The following is a 13,745-nucleotide window of genomic DNA, read 5'->3' as shown; positions in this document are numbered from 1 at the left end:
ACTGCTTTCTCCTTCAGAATGTTAAAATATTAATACCATTCTTTTAACATAAAGCTGGGCATTTAAACATATTGCTTCAACTCATGTATGCTTTCTAGTCACAGTTGAGTATGGAGAAAAGTTAACTACCGCTGAACTTTGAATTCTCGTAGAGAAGCTTAGCACAGCTCACATGAATTAACTGGCAAAAGACTTCAGCAAAAAGTATTGAGAAAAAGGTATGTCAGGCACAGCGTGATGCTCTGAAGAAAGGCATGGCTGGAAGCACTGGTTAGATTAATTAAAAATCACATTTTTGTTTAGCGTGTGCTCTATCCAAAACCCCACAGAACCACAATATCCCATTCTTATAAACTTTTCCAGGTTTTACAGGAACCTGCAGCAGTACCTTGACACTGACGGCCTGACTAGAGAAATCTGAGGGCAGGCACTCTGAAACTGAAAACTTAAAACATGAAAGCTGAACTCCAAATAATTTGGCCACAGTGCTATCAACTGTATTGAATACAGAAAATACATGGAAAAATTTTAAAGATAAGAAATGTATTTTATCAACCTACTTGACTTATAATATTCTTTGGCAGTTTTTTAAGTGAGCGTGGATGAAAAATCCAGTCAAAAATGGAAACTTTAAGTCTGACAGTGTCATCTGAAACCACGTTGTCCAAGCACCTCAAACTGTTGGCACCTAAATAATGTGAACCTTCGCTCTGTCTTTTTAGGAGAGGAATCATAGCCCAAAGACTACAATATCAGCTGAAGAACAGACTTTTGTCCTTGCCGGAAATTATTCTTTGGAGAGGCCAGTATTTTTTTGTTATCCTGTACAATTAGATTACAAAATGCATTTGAACAGCTGGTGATCATCTGAGAGCTGCAAGAATTTCCTGCTAACAAATCTCCCTTCCAAAACAGAAGACCACTAATCGGTAATACAGCCTCCCATGGATCCAACAGATCTTTACAGGATTTGCAAGACATAATGAGCAGAATAAACTAAAAGAGCAGAAAAAGAGCATGAAGACAAGGATTCCTAGCTCCCTATTGTAACATTCAGTTGTTTTGGTTCCACTTCAGGACAGCAATCTTTTCAGGAAATAGCTTAAGTGTTTGCTTACCCTTCACTGAAGGTAAGAGGTTTTATGAGCAAAACAAAACATCTTCTCTTTAATCAGAGCTTCAGCTAATTCTTACATGCTGATAGGCATTGTGGGGAAAGCTCAGCTGACTAGGTAGCAGATACTTGGAAATAATCAACACCTTCCATTGAAAATACCCCTGGTAGGTCTAAAATAATGGCAAGTAACTCCATGCTCCACTCTGAGGTGCAGCAAATGACTACAGGTCCTCAGCCCATATTTCCCCTTCCTCTGGGTATTTGCCATTGTAACAAGAATCATACATACACATGCCCAGCAGTGAGTCCCTGTCCTCTCGTGGATGTCCCCCGTACACTGTTAAGTGCCTTACGTCCTCTCCACTTTTCAACTTACTGTACTGCATATGTTGCAAGGACCCTGATAAATAAAGTTGCAACAACAAAATAACTGTGTACCCTGCCTTGGACAGAGAGTCACAGATGATCTTGAAACAGTCAGAGCTGGTTTGTTGCTAATACTGATACTGCAGATGAGCATGGAAGAACATACACATTTCTGTTCTTCATACTTAGGCACGCAACCTGTACAGACTGTCTCCCGCTATTATTTCAAAGAGGCTGAAGGGATTGTTAAATGATTGTAAGCAACCGAATTAGAGCAGTTCAGGCAAATTCTGCCTGCTCTGCTTTCATTTGAGACACAAGAAGAGTGGTTCAATTTGGCTCGCTTGGATCACATCTGAGATGTCTGCCCAAGGCTAGCAGAAATGACACAGGCTGCAAAGATGATCCACATCCTGGTGGACTAGCAGCAGGAGGTCAGTCAGGGCACTCAAATGTCACTAAATACCTATATTCAGGCAACCAATACAGCGAAGCAAAGCAACCAATGAAGCTTACTGCAAAGTAAAATAAAACAGGTTAGCGTACGTTGCAGTAAGCAATACTGTATTACATAGCTTCTAACTTGATTCCCTGAAGTTGTTTGGCCATCTCTGACTACTGAGACAAATTAGAAGGGGGAGGACAGAAAGAAATCAGGGACACCATGATTTTACTGATAGATGCTAGCATACACCTTCATGCTCAGCATGGCAGGTGGGCTAATCTTCCAACATAAGGTCTTCTCTACCTGACATAAGTAAGGATCATTGCATATTACAGACAGTACATGGTATTATCTTATCTGCTTTAGTCCATTTTTCTTCTTGAATATCAAAATATTCATTGCAAAAACATATTTTTGTTTTTTTCAGAATTTTCTTTAAAACATTTTGGGTTGCATTTTTCCGTAGTTCACAGTATGTCATCATGAAAGTTAACACAATTTTCGAACACATTAAAGGAATCACTGAATAGGTTTTAAATTATGCAAGTTTAAAAATGTTAGTGGTCTTACATATAATTTATCCACTGATCACTAGGAATTTGCATTGTATTTTAAATTAAAAGCTAATTTGTCTTCTGTGTTGAGATGCAATTTTTATACTCTGAAATCTACTGCACAAATAATAAAGTTATTAATGTTTAAAGTCCTAACTTTTTTCACTGGGCACACTGCATTATGTAATTATGCAAAATTCATTGACATGAGAGATGTTCATGTTTAAAAATGCATGTTTAAAACACATTTTTATGTTGGAAAAGAAGAAAAAAGTGATCTGGGATAGAGGTTACTCCTCTTCTCTGCTTCTCCCCATTTAATAAAATAATTGTAGGGAAAAGAAAGTGCATTTAAGAAGTTGAGTTAGAATGTTCTGCCCTCCACTTCCTGCACCATGTGTACAAACCCCATGGCACAACACTGAACAGAACGTGTCCTGTGGCCAGGAACACTTTATAAAATGCACATGCTGTAGGAACTAACTGACCTGCAGTGAGCTGATGATCTTCATGCCAACCTTCATCCTCCCAGCTGCCAAAGCACTCTGCACTCCTATTTTCTCTGGAGGTCAAGCACCTCCCATACTAAAACACTTAGAGCAGAGAAATTAGAGTTTAGGAGAGGAGGAGATTATGTGACTCTAAAGAGGAGATCAAACAGCTGTGAGTTTGTACTCATACCCTCACTGAGTTTGTCCTCCCTCCACTAATCAAGTCATCTATCCTGCAACCAGTAAGTCAGCAGGCAGATTTCACGGGCAGACGGGCTGGGTCTTGCACACACAGTTAGCTGGAATTTTCCACTGCACATTATTTTAGGCAAATGCAAGCGATCATGTACTTGCAATAAAGCCCATTTACTACACATGCTAAAGGTCTGACGTAGCATACCAGCTGGAGGCCTGCACTTGAACTTACAAATCAATGAGATTCTGGTCTCAAGTATCCAAGGACAAGATGAGTGACTTTATTGCCGCCCAATATCTAAATCACTTTCACCTTTCCACATCAACTAGCTTAGAGCTACCTTATAACTGATAAAAAAGGAGATCAAATTTTTAATTGGGAAAACATTTTTCTAACTTTCCAACAACTACAAAGCATCTAAAGGTATTTTAGATTTAAAACATGAAACTGAATTTCAATTCTTGGCTTCTAACTGAACACCAAGGAAACTACAAGATACATGATTATTACTTCAGAATTTTATGAGTTTACTAAAGTAAGATAATATAATGCTAAGTGTGAGGTCTGTATGACAAAGACCACTAAGAGACTTGCAAAGGAATACTTCTCTATGGGATTCAATCTTTTCATGATAAAGCCTGGAAATGCTAGTATAATCAATATTTTAAAAGGCAAAATGATTTTCAGGATTTGATTCCATTTAATTGTGGTAAGGTTTCTCTAGCATGTCTTGCTTCAAACTCCAGTGCCATGTGGCATAGGTTATTTTCCCCTTTCAAGGGGATACAGGCTGAAGCTGCAGTAATGACATACATAGATTTGTGGAGGGTGATGCACTCTGCAGTTAGTCATGATGCAGGACTGGCTTTCTATTCTACTTTTAGCCATTGGGAAGAGACCAAGCCACTGCCTGGTTTAGAATGGGACTAACTGATTTTTAAAGCTCATTACAAATGATGGGCTGTAAGTTGCCATTTGCACCTCTTCTATAGGCAGACAATGAGATTGACAGATCTTTCACAGGCTGGTTATAAATGCACGACAGATCTAGAAGTGTCACTCAGACCTCTGGGAACAAAAACCTGAAGAATGCCTGGTGAACAGGAAGAAGATCATGAAAGCAGACACATTTTCTTTGGGGATTTACTTCAATATTGAAAATAATGAAAATCAATCAATCTTTTGGCTTAATCTCCTGGCCTGCTCTCCTTATGCATTGAAAGCCCTTTTTCATTATATCTGTTAGGTCAACTTCTACTGTTCTTTCCCATGTACTCATGCATCTTCTGTGAACTTAGTGGAAATGCACAAGAAATGCTCTTTGAGAAGAGGAAGAGAAGAATTAAATGCAATTGATAGTGAACTTCCAGTCCCAATACCATATATTAAAGCCAGTATACATTTAACTGTATATTACTCTTTGGCAATACAGGCTCTGACAGTGCTTAGCTTACTGGGTTTTAATGAGGCTGATACTTTGTTATCAAAAAATATCAAAATGATTCTAGGCATGCAAAACTAAACCTCATAACATAGTTGCAATTTTAATATCTATATTTTTAAACTATTCAGATCAGTTGGTGTTAGCTGTGTAACCCAAGTTGCCTTGGATTCCTCCCGTAGTCAATGGAAAGAGACAGAAATATCCAGGAACAATTAATTTTTCCTGCTGCAGATGCCTGTTTTTTGATAAGATGAATTAGCAGGTATCCATCTCTCACTGCTTACAGAATACTATCTAACTTTGGAGGGGTAAGTTGAGGTAAGATGAACCCTGCTTTCACGCTGGGCCCATTAACACATGCCTGACACAAGAAGTATGCATGAGGAACAGGGATTTTCCACCTCCATATAAAATTGCAGTTCTGTCTGCCAGGGAGTACCAGGTTCGTATGAATTTGTCACCTAGAGTTGTTTTCCCTCACAGAGCTTGAAGAGAAGAAACCTGGCTCAGCTTGTGGGGAAACATAAGCTGTCTTTCATGCTGAGGTACGTCTTACCTGCTCCTGGGCACAATCACTTCAAAGCCTTCCTAGCACTGAATGTTGTGGTATGTATCTCACAACACCAGCCTGCACGTTAAAAATAGAATTTAACCCCAAAGGGGCCCAAACACTGCTGCAACATATTTCAGCAGCTTCTGTAATACAGCTATAATAGCTGCACACTTAAACAAAGGTTAAAACATTTTCACTTGAAATGTGGGATTACTTTGATTTTCTAAACAGTTTGATTTAGTGGGAGGTTAATAAGGCATGGAAATTGTTTGTTCAGGTCTCATTTAATGCTCAAAATTGTGCCTCTGAATTAAGGACATCATAAGCCAAACCAAATTTAAAAATACAGATGTTTTGTTGATCATTTAACAGTCTTTGCTTTAATTCCCCAGCCTCTTTTTGCATTAAGAAAAAAAAAGATAAATCATGATCAAATCAGTTGAGAAGCCATATTTTAAATGCAGGTGAATTGTCACTGGATTCGACCCCAATTTTCACTCAGATGTGAGACAGTGACCTACACCAGCAAGTTTTCATAGAGAAAGTTATACTGATATTGACATTCATTAAATCACTTCCCAGCATGGTACTAAGCAGAGTCACATTCTAGGTCATGTGTGGGCCATACACCTATTTCATCATGCATTATTTAAAAAAAAAAAAGTCACAGCTAAGGTGACGATATTATTAACTTGGCAAAAAAGCAATTAAAATCTTCAAAGAGTGAACTTTCAAATAGTGCAACAACACTTAAATGTCATATTTCTGTTGCAAATGTATTTTTAATGATAACATTTCTTTGTAATGTAAATCAGACTCCTCTCAATTATAACATGTTAATCAAGTTACTTCTCAATTGCTGCCTACCCATCAACGCCTACAAGTCCATCACATGTCATTCTGTAAAAGCATACTAATTACTTGATTATATTTTAGTCAAGTTTTGCAAATCCATCTATTTTCTTCAAGACTGCATATTATGTGCAGATTTGTCTGTTGGGGGGGAGGGGAGAGCAGAAGACACATATGCATCCTGCAACTTCAGTCTAACTGAAAATCCTTCAAAGTGCCTTAGCATGCAGGACTTGATCCTAGAAAATGGAGAAAAGGAAAAATGGGTACCCACATATTGCTTCCTAATATCTCACGCACATGCTATTCCTGGTTGACATGTCTGAGAAGGGTAAGGAAAAACACGAGGTTGAGATGAATATTTAAGAATGATTCAAAGCATATACCTCAAATGCAGAGCAGGATTTGATTGGGTAGAGGTAAATGTTGGTGACAGTGATGGGCTTGCCACTTCTTCTACATGTTGGTACTGCAGTCTCCGAAACAGCTGCCCTCATGCTTTCCACCTCAGCCTCCGGTGGCTGCCAGTTGACAGTTGTCTTTGTCGCAGACGAATAATTCCTGAGTTCTCTGTCTGAGATGTGTGGTATTGGAGACAATTTATCTGCATTGTTAAAGGAAGGGTGGTCATCGGGGACAGACTCTGTCGTCAGCTTTGTAACGGAGGACTGGAAGGGAATCTCAGTGTCAGACTTGGAGAGTCTGGTGGCTATGATGAATTTCAAAAAAGTCTGTGCATCTTCAAAAGAAGACATGTAGCCAAAGGATATTCTCACAGAACCAGTGGGACGTCCATCAACTAGGTCTATATCATCTCCACAGACATGGCCAGCCTAGTTTGAAACAGGAAGAAAACCAGGGAGCTATTATGACAAACTTTGCTTTATTTCCCTCTAATTTTACATAGTTATTAATGAGTCTCTTAATTCTAACCTGAAAAACTGCTCTCAAAATTACAAAGTTAACTCATTAATACAAAGAGAAAATGCAGAAAAAAATCCCAACTATCTTATTATTACTCAGGCTGGGAAGAAGATAATTTTGAGATGCTTGTCCTATTCTACCCTAAAGCAAGAGAGACTTCTCAAAAACATGTCAAGAATCAGAAAAAGTTTGTATGTCCCAGGATGGCCTGTTAGCTAGGGCAGTCTCCAGGTATATTCCAGTCTATCTGCATAGTTCAGTGGGATTTAAACTGGGATATTACATTCAGATAAGTGAAGTATAAAGTTCCATTTTATACTATCAGTGGCTTATTCATGGCTTGTGTTAACTAGTCCAATGGATAGCTATATAGCTGAGAACTGGTCTGGGATATTAGCAAAGCAGAGACTTGACTCTAGAGCATCCAAAGAGCATCTAGAACATCCCAAGTGACTTCCCTCATCATTGGAATATGCAGTAAATCTGTCTTGCTGATCCAGTCACATTGCTTTCAGGGTGGAAGGAACTATCCTTCCCCCTAACATTTCCTCTGAAGAACACAGGTTGCCACTCATGAAAAATCTTTGTTGAAAAAATGCTTCAAATACCCTAATAGTGACCTCCACATAGATACCTCTCCATTTAGTATGTCTTTCATACAGCACTCTCTAGAAAACTCTCCCTTAGAGCAGAAGTTTCTCCTTCAGTAAGTGGGTCAGTGAATGCTGCCACTCACCTCCAGTGAGATAAACTAGAGACCCCCTTTGTTCATCCATCTAACATTATCTCACCAATGGGCACAAGATTTAGTCCTAAGTCAGCATCCTTATTCCTGTAAGTGCAGTAGCTGTTTTTTTTTTTTCTCAGGATTTCATTTATTTATGCATTTCTGTTACATAAAAATGGAAGTGTGAATAGATTAGTTACATGAGGGCATCTTTAAGCAAGAAATGTCACAGTTCAATGAACACAGATGCCATTTATGCAAGGAGAAATAAAAAAACCCCTCTATGTCAAAGCATGCAATACATGGTAAATATTTTAATGCAGTGTGATGTCATTTTTATCCTTGACAATACTGCAGAAGCAACATTTGCAAAATTAGGTTGCATCTGTTAATATACATGTAACCCTTCTGCCAAGTATTGATTGATTGACTGAGGAGAGAGGTTCCTGCTGTGCAAATAAGTAAATGAGTTCCTACCTAACTTTCTAAGAAAACTAACCACATTTCTCCAGAGACCCTTGAGGACAGAAAGTCCTCCCTCACAGGCATTTTATACATGGAAATCTTCATCAGGGAAGGAAGAATATAGTCAGCACCATTGGAAAGGCGAAACCAAAGTACGTGTGCAAATAATGTGATAAAAGATGCATTCCCTACACAGTAATGTTGTCAATAACTCATCCAGATCCTTCTGAAAGGACTGATGAGAATGTCCCAAAATAATGACTGCTTGACTGCACCACCTCATCATACCACTTTTGGCAGATTAAGTGTCTCTTTATAAGTTTGGGTTTGGCCTATCCCCATTTAAATGTTCCTCTTTATTAACATGATACAGACCTATAAGAGGCCCCCCACTCCTTAGCAAAATCCTCCTTATATAAAGAGATCCAAGAGCATTGCAGCTGGTCATTTGGCGTTTTGCACTTCAGCAGAAGAGTAGACCTTTTTTTCCTTTCTCAGAGTATCTGGGGAACCTGCTCCCCCTCGAAAATTCAAGCATCGCTCACCTGCTCTTAGACAGATTATGCATGAAGAGACTATGGACATGGACTTTTCCATGGTAAATCAAAGCACCATTTTGCCAAGGAAGGTATTAAAGAGCTCTCCCCCTTTAAGAACTTGTGCTATCAATCTTGCATATAAATGTGTTTGCAAAAGTTATCTAAATGTCTCTGTGAAATTATAAGGGAACTATAATATCAATACAGCCATTATAATTTTTTATCTTTTGAAGAATACCATTAATAAAATTTTTGATTGTTCTGTATTAATTTACTGTAATTTCAAACTCTGACAAATATGCAGACATGAAGCCTCCCCCACTTCATTGTAATACATCCTGCTACATATCTTTTAATGACAATTTATGGAAAATATTAGTCATCTAGAAAACAGTCTTTACATTCATGTTCTAACAATCTAACACACCAGTAATCTAGGTAGATGTCATCTAAATTTACTTCACTCTCTGAGATTCCCTGTGAATTCTCATTTATTGTTTCTTGTCCAATTTGTGTATGCCTTTTAAACTGTAATATCCAACAGCAATAGGTCTATAATACCTGAACATTATTATGTACAATTAAGGATACTTAAGGAACAACATGAGATGAATTGTCCAGGAACTTCTGTTCTGCAGGCAAATCTGGATTTCATGTAATTCCAAATCAGAACAAGAAGCCACAATTTCATATTTTCCAATGAAATAAAAACAAGCAACACATACTGCTTTGGGTCCATCAAATGATTTTGCTTCAACACCCCATTTCAATGAAATGAGTTTCAGTTCATTTAGTTCTTTAACATGGCAGTTGAGTTGAAAGGTCAGAGAAAGCAGATCAAATTTACCTTCATTCTTAAAGTTGCAGAGACTCAAAACCACAGGACATGGTACACCTACTTTAGCTTTTAACTAATTAGGGTTTTTTTGATACAGAGCCAGATTTTCTTCTCCCCTTCAAACCTCCCATCCTTAGGAAATTCAGAACTAATAGCCAGAAGATATCTCCTGGGTCACTGAATCTAGGTATTTTCCATGGGCAATATATCACGTAATCTCATTCAGAAACTAACCTGCAGGTTCCTTTGGATGTCCTCATTGCTTATACCCAAATGCATCTGGCAGGCTCCTGTATTACAGAAGCAACCTGTGCGGACATGTATGTTGTAGAGACTGGCCATCTTGTCCACCTTCCCGATTCAGCAGGAGATAAGACATAGGAGAAGAATGAAAAATATACATTTTAAAGTTGTGGTAAACAACATACAGTGTTTTAAAGGTACAATTCAATTGCAGGTAAATTAATTCTCTAAATTATTAACAACTTTCCATAGTTTTTAGCATACCAATACACATTTAGGATTTTTCAGCCTTGTTATTCAGCTGAAAGAAAACAGTGGTGGAAGCAGAAATGCTTACCTTGGCTTTGAGAGACAGTGCACACACCACACACACACACACAGAGCACATATCAGTTCAGGTCCTGATCCTGTTAATGATGGTACATGTGCTTAATTTTAAACCTGCAAACAGGTTCATTCACATCAGTAGTGCTAATTACAGGCCAGCAGCCAAGTGTCATTCAGTGTCTTGACATAACCGTCACCTACAACTGCATCTGCAGAGATTGAAGAGAGGCCTGGGGCACCTCTTCAGTTAGCTAAAGAAAACCTTGTTCTCCAAGGATCTGAAACTGCAAGTCCTCATTACAGAAACTGACTGTATCTGTGGGATTTTGGCATACAAGTGCTTGAAGAATCAGCCCCCCAGTAAGCAATAACTTCTGACAGAGGAGGGACTAAACTGGAATACTTCCTTGAGTCTTCTACATACGACCACTCAGTGCACCCACTCCCTGGTGTACTTTTTCCTTGTGCTGTGCTGTTCTGTGTTATACCATTTCTTTATTGTCCCCTAAATAATGAATGGGCAGAAATACAATACTTGATGACAAACTGGCATGAATAAATTATGTGAAGGAATGAAAAAGATGTGGAAAGGGAACAGAAGCACATGTCTGTATGTGCCTCAGAAGGAGACACATACATGCATGTATTGACAGGATGGCACTGGCAGGACGGCACGGCAGAGAAGAGATATGGATTGTCAGGGTTTCATAGCACAGCTAAGAAACAATGGAAGCACACCATGGGGATCCTCTTAGCACAGCTAAGAAACCATGGAAGCACACTGCGGGGATCTGAAAACGCTTTATGTTGATTTCAAAAAGCAACAACAGCAGCTGGTAAGCAACAACAGCAGCAGATATAGCTACTGCCAGTTATTTCTTTGACAATAAATGATGAACATTCCTGGTCAGGACTGGAAGAAAGGACAGTCAGATGGTCAGAAAGGTAGCATGAAACCTGGCACATCCTATCTCTACCATAGACTTCCAGAACAACCTCGCACAAGCTGCATTAATCTCTCTGTGCTTTCGCTCCTCTTCTGCAAAATGGAGAGCTGAGAGCTCTGAAAATAACCATGCTGCAGACTGAGAGGACCCCACCATGCCAGTGACACAATCGTCCTCGCAGGGAGCTCAGGCTCAGCTATGCGCAGAGCGACAGCTCAGACTAAGGATGCCGGAATGGAAGTGTCGACCGTCTCAAACTAACCACTTTCCTAACTGTGAGCTCATGCTTTATCTGCCTGAGTTATCAATGTAAACATTCAACCTAGCTTTTCTAGCTGGCTTATTCTCTATTGGCTTTTATTTTTTTTAACATAAATTCTCTTTGTATACGATAATAGCCCAGTATATGTAGCAAATACTTTCTGGTATAATTCAGCCTACCTTCTGTCTCCTATTTCTGACATCATCAATCTTCTGATGTCAGCCTATCTTCCGACATATCTGAGTTTAACTGTGTGAGATACCAGGCACCTTTAACTTCACTATCTCAGCAGCTTGAAAAACCAAGCCCTCTGTTAGAACTTACTCCAGGCTGAAATAATTCAACCTAAGTATTATTTAACTCTGCTAAAAGCAGTTCAAACAACATTAATTTTTGTGTGTGTGTGTGTGGGGTACTCCACACAGAAACATGCTGTATACACAGAAGAAATCCTACATCATTGTAGTGCACAAGTTCTCAAGTTCACACTTAAATATGTTCTGCCCCACTAGTTCACTTCAAAATGGTTCAGTTCTCACATGGAGATACAATCAAAATAACTCCATATATCCAGACTTGGAAAGCAGAGAATAGAATCAGTCCCGAGATCCCTATTCATGATTAATGCCTTGGAGAATATCCTGTGTTCAAAGCATGTTTCTCAAATCAAAGTTATAGTAAAAGGCATCTGTTGAGAAAGACTGTTGTGGTGTCATTAGCTTTGTTTTGTCAGAAGACTTCAATCTGGGAACAGTGACATTTTCTTGACGTCTTTTTTCATTTAGATGAGAAAAGTTGTCATCCTGGCATAACATGGTTTGTCATGGTGCTAGTGACTGGTGGGTGGATCTATCGTTCTGTTAATGATGACAAGCAAGGCAAAAATCATGACAGATACTTCACTACTGAATTCATACAGTGTTTGGGCTTATTTGCTCAGTATACACAAAGCTTTAAAATATATAATCTTTTTATTATTATTATTTTTTGAAGAAATATTGCTGGGGCAGCCTTGATTATCAAAGTGTATGTAGTGTAATGAAGTTTCCATGACCCAACTTCAAGGAATTGCTAACAAGAATTTTTTAAAAATATTTTTAATTTTGTCAAATAAATTATTACTGCTCTTTAATGAGCAGTAATTTCATTCTAGCCGTGCAACCCAATACCCTTCTCCAATAACACTTTTAATTGTGATATATATTAATCTGTACAGTAAACAAAGATTATTGATACATAAAAATGTATGAACATTAGAGGAATATAGGGAATTGTGGTTCAGGAGAACAAAGATAAGTTATCCATAGCTTTAGTATTAATCGAACTCCGTTATCACCAATGTGATAACACACACAGGTCTTGGGAATGTGATACACACTTTTCATTGCAAACAATGGCACCATGTAAAGAATCAGTAAGGGCAGCACTGCAAATTTATCTGTCCCTTGAATGTGTGCTTGACTTTCCCTTGGACATATGCTTCGATTTCTTCTTGTTTAGTTTCACGCTAGAAATATGCTATTTGGGGAGTTAATTTAATCTCTCTCTGCAGTGCTACCACATAGCAAAACAAATAGAACATAAAACATCTGTTACAGTTATTTCGATGAAGAGAAGCTTTTTTAAATAAAGCACATCTTTAAAATTGCCATAAGGAGCAATAATGGGTATGGAGCTCAGGGTTATGAAATACAGAAAGCTGCTTGCAGCTCTGTCTGCAACAGCGGCAGCTGACTTTTGGGAGCCAGGAATATGTTCATCAATGAACGCACAGAAGCATGAATGGTACTAATGGTAAGTACACAGCTTAATGTACTCAGATTGTCAGTTTTGGTGATTCCCTGGGTCTGATATTTGGAACTATTGTGTCTTGGTCTTTCAGAGCTTAAAGACTACAATTAAACTGCAAAACACATGCAGAAATCTTGCAGCATTTTTACTGATTTCAGTCAGTGAGGACATGGTAATTAAGCCATCACGACATCTTGGGAGTCCCGTCTGCCCCTCAGAGCCCCTTTGCAGTCATTACTTTTTCTGAAGCTCTTTACTGTGGGCCAAGCCCTGTAGGTTGCTGCACACCCCAACACTTCTGATGTCAGATCGTCTTGATTTTTGACAAGCAAAAGGTGCTTTTCACACTTCCAGGCTGTGGTCTTTGAGTTTAATAAACACACATGAATGAAATTCATCTAAATCCATTTTTAAAATAGTTCTTTTTTTTTCAGAGATAATTTCTATTTTAAGCACAGTTGCCTTCCTCAGTGAGCTGTCCTTTATTGTTGCCAGATGGACCAAATGTTCACAGTTAGGGTTTTTTTCATAGTGCTCTATCTGATAAATACTACTACAATTTTTTTTAATACAAAAAAAATTGAGGTGGAGAGGGTTTTTCTCCCTGGTTTTAATGCATTACCCTACAATAGTCGCCGTTGGATATCTGGTATTTTAGTTCACA

General features: G+C 38.5%; 1 protein-coding gene across 1 annotated transcript in view; it reads right to left on the bottom strand.

The window, feature by feature from the left end:
• The window catches only part of MOCOS (molybdenum cofactor sulfurase), a 225,897-nt gene that overhangs the window by 30,363 nt on the left and 181,789 nt on the right, over positions 1-13,745 (bottom strand). Inside the window, exons 7-8 of the mRNA XM_072852966.1 lie at positions 9,746-9,862; positions 6,405-6,851 (exon numbers count right to left, since the gene is read on the bottom strand). Coding sequence (XP_072709067.1) covers positions 6,405-6,851; positions 9,746-9,862 — 564 coding nt within the window. The remainder of the gene's footprint in view (positions 1-6,404; positions 6,852-9,745; positions 9,863-13,745) is intronic.

This window comes from Ciconia boyciana, chromosome 2, assembly GCF_034638445.1.
Source record: "Ciconia boyciana chromosome 2, ASM3463844v1, whole genome shotgun sequence".
Classification (NCBI taxonomy): domain Eukaryota; kingdom Metazoa; phylum Chordata; class Aves; order Ciconiiformes; family Ciconiidae; genus Ciconia; species Ciconia boyciana.
Note: the sequence above shows the minus strand (reverse complement) of the source record. Positions and strands in the feature narration are given on the sequence as shown.